General features: G+C 50.1%; 2 protein-coding genes across 2 annotated transcripts in view; one reads left to right on the top strand and one right to left on the bottom strand.

Moving 5' to 3' along the window:
- Nucleotides 1-5,174: 5,174 nt before the first annotated feature.
- Slc5a2 (solute carrier family 5 member 2) lies at nt 5,175-11,238 on the top strand. Its single transcript, XM_059266080.1, has 14 exons — nt 5,175-5,294; nt 5,807-5,878; nt 5,958-6,062; nt 6,815-6,979; nt 7,281-7,386; nt 7,907-7,987; nt 8,146-8,375; nt 8,717-8,852; nt 9,088-9,195; nt 9,330-9,480; nt 9,598-9,766; nt 9,846-10,061; nt 10,595-10,724; nt 10,807-11,238. The coding sequence occupies exons 1-14, from the start codon at nt 5,175-5,177 to the stop codon at nt 11,028-11,030; spliced, it is 2,013 nt and encodes a 670-aa protein (XP_059122063.1). The 3' UTR covers nt 11,031-11,238.
- Rusf1 (RUS family member 1) overlaps nt 10,217-11,532 on the bottom strand; it is a 25,628-nt gene continuing 24,312 nt past the window's right edge. The window contains exon 13 of the mRNA XM_059266094.1: nt 10,217-11,460. Coding sequence (XP_059122077.1) covers nt 11,363-11,460 — 98 coding nt within the window. The 3' untranslated portion in view covers nt 10,217-11,362. The remainder of the gene's footprint in view (nt 11,461-11,532) is intronic.

Here is an 11,532-nt window from a genome sequence, read left to right as displayed (position 1 = left end):
TCACATCTGCTCTTGAGGAGTCTTTAATCTGCTGTCGAGAGAGAGAGCAGAACCTAGACATGGACCACAAGAATATCCAGAACGATATCAGAAAAGTCAAAGAAGCACCCCTCCCCCCCATCCCACCTCTCCCTCCAGGGCTCAGAATCAAAACCAGGGCATAGGCACATGCTGGGCAAGCGCTCTACCACAGTATCATTTACTTTTGTGCCACAGAGACCGAAATACCTGACAAGGACTTAAAAGGAGAGAGAGTCTATCTTGGCTCACAGTTTCACAGGGTTTATTTGTTGTGCTTGAGAAGTCGTGGCAGACCAGCTCAGTGCACTATAGTAGAGGCTCTTCACGTCATGGTGGACCAGTGAGCAGAACAAGCAGGAACCAGGAACTGAGTATTATCTTCAAAAGCCTCTAGGCTTCCAAAATAATGTCACTCTCTTGGGCTCAGACATTCAGAACATGAGACTATGAGAGATATTTCATATTTGCACCATAATAACCACCAAGTTACATGCCCGGCCCTTGGGTTTTGAGACCAGACCTCATTATGTAGTCCAAGCTGGCCTTGAACTTAGGATCCACATGTACCCACCTACTGGGTGTTGTGATTATAGATGTACACCAGCTGAGAAATCTTTGTCAAAGAGGTGTCACAGACTAAGTACTGAAGGCTGAGGAGAACTGGTCATTTGGGTGGCAGGGAACTCTGTAAAGAGTCTGTCCCACCAGCCCCCAAATAATGACATGGTGACTTCTTATTAATTATGAAAGCTTGGCCTATAGCTTAGAGTTGTTCCTAACTAGCTCTTATAACTTAAATTAACACATTTGTATTAATCTATGTTCTATCACGTAGCATTACCTCGCTTCCATCTTGAACATCCTGTTTTCTCTCCACATCTCCTGGCCTCTCCCACATGCCTAGTTTCCTCCTCTTCTTCCTTTCTTTCCCTGGAAATCCCACCTATCTCTCCTGCCTAGCTATTGGAGTTCAACTCTTTATTTAAAAAACCCACAAAAGTGTATCTCCACACAGTGTATAAATATCCCACAACAGAGCTCCTCTAAGTAGAAGACACAACATATGCAAAGACTTGAGGGATATGAAAATTTCCAGCAAGCTAAACTCATTGGTACAGGAAAGGACTTTCTGAACAGGACCCTGATAGCACAGGCATTGAGACCAACAATTACTGAATGGGACCTCATGAAGCTAAAAAGTTTCGGTATAGCAAAGGACACCATCATTCAAGCAAAGAGGCAGCCTACAGATTGAGAAAAAATCTTTACCAATTACACATCTGACAGAGGATTAGTATCTGGAATATACAAAGAACTAAAAAAATCTGAACATCAAGTAAAAGTAATCCAGTTTTAAAATGGGGCATAGAAGTAAGTAGAAAGTTATCCAAATGACTGAGAAAAAAAATTTCAGTAAAAACAATGGCAGCTCATGCTGGCAAGAATTCTGGGAAAGGAGACACTTTTGCATTGCGGGAGCACAAACTGGTACAGCCACCATGGCAATCAGTATGCAGGTTCTTTAAAAAGCCGAAAATCAGTCTACCATAGGTTCAACTATTCCTCTCTTGGGCACATACCCAAAGGACTTTACATCCTACTACAGAGATACTTGCTCATCCATGTTCACTCCAGCTCTATTCATAATAGCCAGAAATGAGAAAGAGCCTAGATGTCCATCCACTGATGGAAGGATAATGAAAATGAAGTACATCTGTATGAAGGAATATTATTCAGCTGTTAAGAAAAATGAAATCTGAAGGTAACTGGACTGAGCTAGAAACAATAATTCTGAGTGAGATAATCCACACCCAGAAAGACAAACATCACAAGTTTTCTCTTATATGTGGATGTTAGCTTTTAAACTTTAGATATTTTTGTTTCTCTCATAATATCCACAGAGATTAGGTAGCCACTAAGTGGCCAAGGAGGAGAGGGAATTTTCCAAGGCAGGGGAAATAGAATATAGTGTTTGTTATAGAAGGACAAAGAGAAAAATTAGAATAGGAAGATTAAGTGGGGCCACGGGGTAGAGGAGGGGATATGTGTAGGGACAGCTGACACTAAAGGGCTTTTGGAAAGCTGTATGGATCATTCAAGTAGCTTCCTCATTCTGTAGATGGGAACTAATACAGGAGCCCACATCTGGGCAATGTGCAGAGAGGAAGAGAGAGAGAGAGAGAGAGAGAGACAGAGAGAGAGACAGAGAGACAGAGACAGAGACAGACAGAAAGAGAGACAGAGACAGACAGAAAGAGAGACAGAGAGAGAGAGAGACACAGAGAGAGAGACAGAGAGACAGGGACCTTGGAGCATTCAGCCCTAAATGGGATGTCTGCACCAAATCCCTCCTCTCGGGGCTCAGAGAACTTTGCACAAGAGGAGGTGGGAAGAGTGTAAGAGTCAGAGGGGATGAAAGGCACCAATGAAACAAGGCCTTCTAGACACAACAGGACTGACGTACATGTGGACTCAGAGACTGGCAGCATGCACAGGGCCTGCCCAGGTCTAAGCCATACGGGTTCAGCTCCGGGAGAGGAAGTGCACATGAGCCTCCATTCCTACCTCAGAAGCTAGCTCCAACTGATATCCGTTTGCAAAGGAAAAATTAGTTTCTCCAATGGAGTCTCAGGGGGTATACAAGCCACACTTAAGGGTAGGCCCTATGCCCAGCAGTAGATGGCCAACACAAACACAGACTCAATGGTATTTTGGGAGGTATTTTTGTCTGTCTCATAATGCTTAGTCTGGGATTTTTTTTCCTTACAGGTCTTTTGCTTATATATTATGGTTTCTGATTTTGTGTTTTTATGGGATTTTTATTTGTGCAAATACGTGTGTATCTGCATCTGTATGTGTTTCTTGTGCTTTTTCTTCAGCTCTTTTTTTCTTTTCATTTTGTCCTATTCTGTTTGTTTTTATTTTATTTTTTAGAAGACTGTTTTCTAATTAAAAAGAAAGGGTGTAGATTTGAGTGGGTGGAGAGGTGGGGAGGATCTGGGAGGAGTTGGGAGAAGGGAAACTGTAATCAGAATATATAATATGGAAAAATCTATTTTCAATAAAAAAAAGAAATAGAAGAGCCGTATGGAAACCTACTACTGTAGAAGCTTCCCAAAATATATACATACATTTATGGAATTTCAACAGGGTTGCCATATAATAAGGGAGACATCATATGCTACTGGACATCATATGCTACTGAACAAAATCCCAGTACCAGGAATGGGTTACCATCTGATAAAGTCATTGGCCATAAAGGTCTGATGGAATCCCAAACATTACAGGCTGCTGCCGAGGCTACTGGTCTCTCTCTATAACTTGATGGTAAGACTCTTTTGCTGAAGACAGTACTTATTTACGTCATTGAACATGGGGAAATCGAGAAGGTGTCCCACTAGAAGCCTCACCCCTACTGACTAGCGTCCATAGTGCTGGAAAGTCCTATACACATTGTCAGAGGAGAAAGTGATCATCACTCTCTGCCAGCTGCAAACCCTGCAGCTTACGACAGAGGCCTGCTCAGAAGATACACCTGGTGGTGCACACATATAATGGGAGTAACTAACCACTTTTTGGTTTTAATTAAGGCCCACTCCATGAGATGGAGCCCATAACCAACACTGCTAAAGTGGCCAAGAACCTGAAACTAGACAGAGCATGGGCCCTAGGGGACAGCCTACTACGATTAGTCTGCTAAATGCATGCAGCTATAAAATGACTCCTAATGACACATTGCTGGATCCATTGCTCAGTGAGTCACTGAGACCTCATCAGACAAGCTTCTTTTTGTAGGACATGGTAATTAACACAGAGACCCACAGCTGGACATGCAGAGAGTGAGAGACTTTGGGGACACGCTGCCTTAAATGGGATGTTTGTATCACACCCTTCCTCTCAGGGCTCAGGGATCTGTAGAGAAGAGATGGAAAGATTGTAAGAGCCAGAGGTGGAGGCTGACTCCAAGGAAGCAGAGTTCTCCAGACACAACAGGGCTGATGTGTGTCTGAACTCACAGACTGTGACAGCATGTGGAAGACCTACACAAGTTCAACTAGACACAATCTGAGCACAGAGGAGGGGAAGTGGGCACAACGTCCTAACCAAGAAACCATTTGCAATTGATAGCTACTGAGAGGGAAATCAGTGTTCTCAACAGAGAGACACTGGGTGCATTAACTACACCCCAGGGCAGGCCACGTGCTCAGGGGTAGCTTGTCAACACAAAACAGCCTCCGTGTTTTCTTTTCTTTTTCTGTTTTGTTTTGGTTTTGTGCTTTTCTTTCTTCCTTCCTTTCTTTTTTTTTTTTAAATTTTTACTTATTTTTATTTCATGTGTGCATGTATGTCCATGTGAAGATGTTGAATCCTCTGAAACTGGAGTTACAGGCAGTTATAAGATGCCATGTGGTTGCTGGGAATTGAACTTGGGTCCTCTGGAAGAGCAGCCAGTGCTCTTAACCACTGAGCCATCTCTCCAGCCCCCCTTCCTTCCTTTCTTTGACATTGAAAAAGAATATGAAGTTGACTGGGGAGGGGAGGGGATCTGTGAAGAGGTGAGGAAGGGAAATGAGTATGTCCAAAACATATTGTATGAAAAAGTTTTAAAATAAAAATTTAAAATATTCCCAGGATAGATCAAAAAGAAACTAGAAAGGATTTGGGTTGAGAAGGGCAGGGGAGCGGAGAGGGCAACGTGATTTCATTCTAGGTTTTGTATGGCCAATGTCAGGCCTGGGCAGTCAGCCTGCGGAGCATGTACTTCCTACTGACGGTCATGGGGAGCCATGGAGGATTTCTGGCAGAGGAGCAACATTGCCAGCATTGGATTAGAACCTAGAGGCTGCCTAAACCAGGCTCCCTACATTGAAGCTAGAAGTGTATTTTCAGAGACTACAGGAAGTGACTTTGCCTGGAACACTGGGTATAGGATGGAGCCTAAACCCAGGAAAGCATGCTCCTGAACTCAGAAGGGCGCAGCGCCCCAGGACCAGCCTTCGGCCTTTTAATAGAACCTGATTCAGCTAAATAAAGCTGGAGAGGGAGGTTGAGACCCGGGGGAACTTGTCGGCTCAGTGCTCCTGAGGTAACCATTAATCCTTCCCCTGGGAGAATCCAGGGACTAGCCCTTTGAGGGGCAGATGCTGGAGAGAATGGAGGGACGCATAAAGGAAGGCTCTGAACTTGGGGAGCAGAGGGCCCTGATTGACAATCCTGCTGACATTGTGGTCATTGCTGCGTATTTCCTGCTGGTCATTGGTGTTGGCTTGTGGGTGAGAAGTTGAGGGGGTTTGATAGGGAATTGCTTCTGGGGCTTGAGGGTGAAGATTTAGGGGGACCTAAGAGAGAGGTGGGAGAAGGGTACTTGGATAGTTGAGGGAGAAACCTAGGTCCAGTAGGCAAGCAAATCTTTAACTCTTTGTCTTCATATGTTCTGGACTGTGCAAAAGGGGGTAAGGGTATCAGTGGGTTTTCATTAAGCTAAGCATTCTAAATGAGGTCTCTGTTTCCCTGTCTGCATTATGGCTGCAGCCCATAATCTGAAGCCTCCAGGTAAGCCAGGCTGGAAGCCAGCCATATTTAGGCTCCGGCGGTTGCACTAGGATTAGGGCCTGGGTTGTTTTGGGGAGTCTGGGAGGAGGTTGGGGGTCAGGGGACAGACAATCTGGGGAGCCTAGTGCTGGTTAATCTTCAGCCTGAAACAAGGCTGAGGAATGTGTTGAGGAAGCTAATGAAGTCCAAAGCTGTGCCCCAATCCCAGTTACCCCCCACTTCTGTTTCCCAGTCTATGTTCAGAACCAACAGAGGCACCGTTGGTGGCTACTTCCTGGCAGGACGAAACATGGTGTGGTGGCCGGTGAGAGGGGCTGGGCCATGGGATGGGAGGGACCCTAGAGGAAGAGCAGCCTAGCTCACCCTCATTTCTGGCCACCCAGGTTGGAGCCTCTCTGTTCGCCAGCAACATCGGCAGCGGTCATTTTGTGGGCCTGGCGGGGACCGGTGCGGCTAGCGGCTTGGCTGTGGCTGGATTTGAGTGGAATGTGAGGTCTTCTTTTCTGTAATAACCCACCCCAGTGGAAACTCCTGGGAAGACCACACCGTGGGGAGGTTCCTGGTGTGGGGATCTGAATGAGTTGGAAGAGCCCAGTTGCGGGGTGAGGTTGGGCTGGGAGCAAGGATCACGTGCTAGCTTGCAGGCAGTACAGTACAGGTAGGTCCTGCTCCTGACTTTCTGTATACGCCAGCATCACTCCTGGTAGGCCTTGACCTATGTACTCCACTCTGAAGTGGGGCGGGCAGCTCACAGATGGGGAAGTACCTGTCTCCGATGTTCTTTGAGGCTGTGGTCTCTGAGCATCTCGAGACTGAATTGAAGTCTTTTGCGAAAACAAGGAGGCCAAGCCCTAGGACTGGGCTTATCTCGGAGGGTTGGAGAGATGAGAGTTTGAACCTTCCTGGAGGAGGTCTCTGAACTGAGCCTTTGAGGATAAAATTCTTGGGTGGGTGGAGGAGGGGAGGAGCCCGGCAGATGCTGAGTCAGTCTGGAGAGCCAGTGCACACAGGTTTATTTGCTAGAGAGGCAGGGAGGGGCCGTAAAGACCTCCTTGGGGGAGACTGGTCGGAGGTGATGGGCTCTGGTTAAGGTGCCAGGAAAAGGTCAAGATTCCGATCTCTTCCTGTTCAGGGCCCAGGCTCTCGCGTTGTTGTCCTCTGGGTCCTGGTGTGAGGGCTAGTACAGGTCTGCTTAAGATGCGAAGACAGAAGCCCCCTGGGCTGTCCCTTGTTCCCACAGGCGCTCTTTGTGGTGCTCCTACTCGGCTGGCTCTTCGTGCCTGTGTATCTGACCGCCGGTGTGATCACGATGCCTCAGTACCTGCGCAAGCGCTTCGGCGGACGCCGCATTCGCCTCTACCTGTCGGTGCTCTCACTTTTTTTGTACATCTTCACCAAGATCTCGGTGCGCATGTGCGGTGGGCAGTAGAACTAGAAAGGCAGAACCACCCAATGAGGATCTTCAGAGAGCTCTGGAGGGGGCGGGACCAAGGAGAAATGCAAGAATCAAGGCGGGGGCGGGGGGCTGAGAAAAGCAGGTCTGAAAAGCTGTGGGCACAGTGGTTAGGACCCGGGGAAGACTAGGTCCATGAAAACTGAGTGGACTTTTGAGGTGGCCACATAGGATGGATGGATGGTTTCGGGGCCAGGAGGTGGACCTGCATCACTGCCTTTGCCTCTGATCTATGCTTGTTCTCTCCTGAAAGGTGGACATGTTCTCCGGGGCGGTATTCATACAGCAGGCCCTGGGCTGGAACATTTACGCTTCCGTCATTGCACTCTTGGGCATCACCATGATTTATACTGTGACAGGTGGCTGACTGCATGGCGCTGGCGATGGGGGGCGGGGGGCGGGGAGCTTGGGGCTGGTGATAGAGTTGGTTTGGAGATGATTTGGAAGCTCCTGCCCTTCTTGGATGGCAGTAGAGTTGACTTTGTCAGGGTTCATGATCTTTGGCTAAATCTAGTGCAGTTCCCAGGATCCCAGATCACACAGAGAATTGGATAGAGTGGTGCCAAAGCGGGCTTGGAGGCCTGCTGCAGGATAGGATGCAACCAAGGGCTGGGCCTTAGAGGAATCACCTCCGCCATTCATATTACCCAGTTGAGAAAATAGGCCAAGGAGTGTATTGTGGAAATCTTGCACCGCATGGATTCCTGGCGAAGAAGGCATCGGTGGACTCTAAAACCCAACTCTGCTTCCTGGTGCCCCAGTGCACAAACCTAGCATCGTTTTTATAACATTTATTCTCTAGAATGGGTACTTCTCAAAAAACACGGGTGCCAGGGTCCAGCAGCTGTGCGGTCCTCCACTGACTCAGAGTCATTGCAGGAGGGCTGGCAGCACTGATGTACACAGACACTGTGCAGACATTTGTCATTCTCGCCGGGGCCTTCATCCTCACTGGTTACGGTACGGGGTTTACCCAACGTGGGTGGGCAGGACTTGGATCTGTGCTGTCACAGAGCTTTTAATCTAGGGGTCGGAATCTTGCTTGTCTCTGCCGTGTGGGGGTCCTAAGGAGGGCCTTAACACTTGGGCCAGATCCCCTGACAGCCTTGCCCGCACAGCTTTCCATGAAGTGGGCGGGTACTCGGGGCTCTTCGACAAATACCTGGGAGCGGTGACTTCACTGACGGTGTCCGAGGATCCCGCTATTGGCAACATCTCCAGCACCTGCTATCAACCGAGGCCCGACTCCTATCACTTACTGCGTGACCCGGTGACAGGGGACCTGCCGTGGCCTGCACTGCTCCTGGGACTTACCATTGTCTCAGGCTGGTATTGGTGCAGCGACCAGGTGAAGTCAAGGTTTGGGGTGGTGTGTGTGCGCACACCTGGGACGGAACTTTAAATGCCCTGTGCTGGCTGACAGGTGGGCCTGACACCACCCTTTGGAGCTAGGTTGAAGGCAGGGCCTGAGCTGATGGAATCAAGCCAGGGTGGATATAGAAGTCAGAATCCACTGGCAGGATCTGAGGATGGAAATGTAGTAGGGGGCTCCGTGGAGCTAGAGGTTGAGTATGAACTTGAGTAGGGGTGAAGGCTAGCGTTAAGAGGCCATGAAGAGTGGAGGCAAGGCCTGTGGGGGTGAGGTACAGAGATGGCCCATATAGCTGAGCACCCCCGCCCCCATCACAGGTAATAGTGCAGCGCTGCCTGGCTGGAAAGAACTTGACTCACATCAAAGCTGGATGCATCTTGTGTGGCTACCTAAAGCTGATGCCCATGTTCCTTATGGTCATGCCGGGCATGATCAGCCGCATTCTTTACCCAGGTAATGTCTGCGTCACACCGGACTCAATAGTACTGTGCCCCAACCAGCACCCCTACCTTCTTGTGCAAGGACCCAAGTGCCCATCTCTTATACTATCCTAAGACATGGGAAGCTGGTATCTCAGTCCTGCATGCCACCAGGAACACCATCTCTAGGATCTCCAGTCCACACCAGGCTTCAGAGGTCCTCCTTTCCCGATTAGTCTTTCCTAGCCACCATGGCTTCTTCCTTGCAGATGAAGTTGCATGTGTGGTACCTGAGGTGTGTAAGCAAGTGTGTGGCACTGAGGTGGGCTGCTCTAACATCGCCTACCCACAGCTTGTTGTGAAGCTCATGCCCAATGGTGAGAGCTGGCAGTGGGTTGCCTTTGGCCAAGCCTGCGGAAGTCTGCCTATGGGAGGAGGGTCACCTCTTGCCAATCCTTCACCACCTTGAACACACTAATGGCCCTGGCCTGACAGCTCTTGTTGGCCACAGGTCTGCGTGGACTCATGCTAGCAGTCATGCTGGCTGCCCTCATGTCCTCTCTAGCATCAATCTTCAACAGTAGTAGCACACTTTTCACTATGGATATCTACACCCGCCTGCGGCCTCGTGCAGGTGATAGGGAGCTGCTGATAGTTGGAAGGTATGGCCTGGGTCCCACCCCCTGCTCCATAAATGAACCTGGGGTGTGGGCACGGAACACCAGCAGGGGAATCGGGAAGGTGGGTCCTTGGTAAAATCCGATCGTCTCCAACCGCAGGCTTTGGGTGGTCTTCATTGTGGCGGTATCAGTGGCTTGGCTCCCTGTGGTGCAGGCGGCACAGGGTGGGCAGCTGTTCGACTATATCCAGTCTATCTCCAGCTACCTGGCCCCTCCAGTGTCTGCAGTGTTTGTGCTAGCACTCTTTGTGCCCCGAGTTAACGAGAAGGTGAGGAGGGCATGCATGTCGTGGGAACTCGGGGTGAGGCTGGGGCATCTTGAGGAGGCTAAGGCTGTTTCTCCTGCAGGGTGCTTTCTGGGGACTCGTCGGGGGCCTGCTGATGGGCCTGGCACGGCTCATACCTGAGTTCTTCTTTGGCTCGGGTAGCTGCGTGCGACCCTCAGCATGCCCAGCGCTCCTCTGCCGGGTCCACTACCTCTATTTTGCCATCGTGCTCTTCATCTGCTCTGGCCTCCTCACACTTGGGGTCTCCCTGTGCACTGCACCCATCCCACAGAAACATGTAAGTGCTGGCCTGCAGGGGGCCGGGACACCAAACATGAGCTGTCCGGGATGGAAGAGCCATCTTCACCCTTTAGCCAGTTTGCTTCAAGGAATGATTGCCACAGAGAAAGACTCAAGATTTCATACCGAGGCTTGGTAGGAGAAGGCTGGGACTTCAGTATCAAGTTTTATTTCCAGGGCAAGCACATTTACTTAAGTGACATTTGGGGGAAGCAGAACAAATGACAATGGGAACACACTGTGACCAGAACTTTAAGACCAGTCTGCAGAACTACAACTCTGGGTGTAGACACAAAATTTGGGGCGAAACACGGAACTGGGCAGGACCACTGTCTTTACTACTCAGATGAAGATCTTGAGGTGCAGTGTGAAGGCAAAGGCCAGCCTGGAAAGAGGAGTCTTGAGTGAGCTGAGCCTAGGCAAGTGTGCAGGCCAGGCCGGGGGCTAGGGAGGCAGTGATAAAGTTGGTATGCCAGGGTGGACCTGGGCGAAGAGCAAAGCTCCACCGGTCCCTTCCCCCTGACTTCCCAGCTCCACCGCCTGGTTTTCAGTCTCCGGCATAGCAAGGAAGAACGAGAGGACCTAGATGCTGATGAGTTAGAAAGTCCAAACCCGGCCCCTGTGCAGAATGGGTACCAGGAACATGCAGTGGTGATCGAAGGTAAGGCACACCCCAGCAAGTGTCGTGGGGCTAGGGGAGCTGCCTCCCCTCACACTAACTGCATACGCCCCACTTCTTCCAGAGGTCCAGCCCCCAGCACCCAGCCTGCTCCGCCAGTGCCTGCTCTGGTTCTGTGGAATGAGCCGGAGTGGGTCAGGGGGTCCTCCACGCACTAGTGAGGAGGTGGCTGCAACAACCAGGCGGCTAGAGGACATCAGTGAGGACCCTGGCTGGGCCCGTGTGGTCAACCTCAATGCTCTGCTCATGATGACCGTGGCTGTGTTCCTCTGGGGCTTTTATGCCTAAAGTCAACCGTGTTCCGTACCATGAGCCTGAGCCTCAGAGAAAGTGAGGGTAGGGACCTTGTAGGGGGTCTCCGAAGAGGAAAAGGGGCAAGAATGTGGTGGGAAGGAACTGGTTCCCTTCCTTTTTGCCTGGGGTCCAGTCTTTGATTGGTTGTCACTTCCCACAAGGTGGTGGCCAATTGGTCACGCAGTTTGCCTATGCGAAAATAAAGTCACCCTTCTAATACCCTGTTGTGGCCGAAGCAGCCTTGCTCCAGGCTCCTGTCCTGGCTCCAGGCTCCTGTCCTGGGTTCTAGGCTCCTGTCCTGGGCTCTGGGTCTCTAGCCAGGCTGCTCATAAGACCTTCTTTTCTGGAGATAGGGGCCATGTGGCCCTCCACTCATCCACTTCTAGATGGTGCTTCTCTGTCTTCCAGCCAGCAGCCTGCAGTCCTGAGGAGAGGTCACAGGGTGAGGCCAGGAAGGAAGCTCGGGGCTGAACCTGGGGACGGGTTACGGGAGCAG

This window comes from Peromyscus eremicus, chromosome 1, assembly GCF_949786415.1.
Source record: "Peromyscus eremicus chromosome 1, PerEre_H2_v1, whole genome shotgun sequence".
Classification (NCBI taxonomy): domain Eukaryota; kingdom Metazoa; phylum Chordata; class Mammalia; order Rodentia; family Cricetidae; genus Peromyscus; species Peromyscus eremicus.
The sequence above is the reverse complement of the archived record's forward strand: the minus strand, read 5'-3'. Positions and strand labels throughout refer to the sequence as shown.

Excerpts from the sequence above, each read along its gene's own strand:
- Slc5a2 (XM_059266080.1), top strand. The coding sequence starts at position 5,175 with ATGGAGGGACGCATAAAGGAAGGCTCTGAACTTGGGGAGCAGAGGGCC. Across the intron at positions 8,853-9,087 it reads CAGCCGCATTCTTTACCCAG|ATGAAGTTGCATGTGTGGTA; the intron begins GTAATGTCTGCG and ends TCTTCCTTGCAG. Across the intron at positions 10,062-10,594 it reads CACCCATCCCACAGAAACAT|CTCCACCGCCTGGTTTTCAG; the intron begins GTAAGTGCTGGC and ends CTGACTTCCCAG.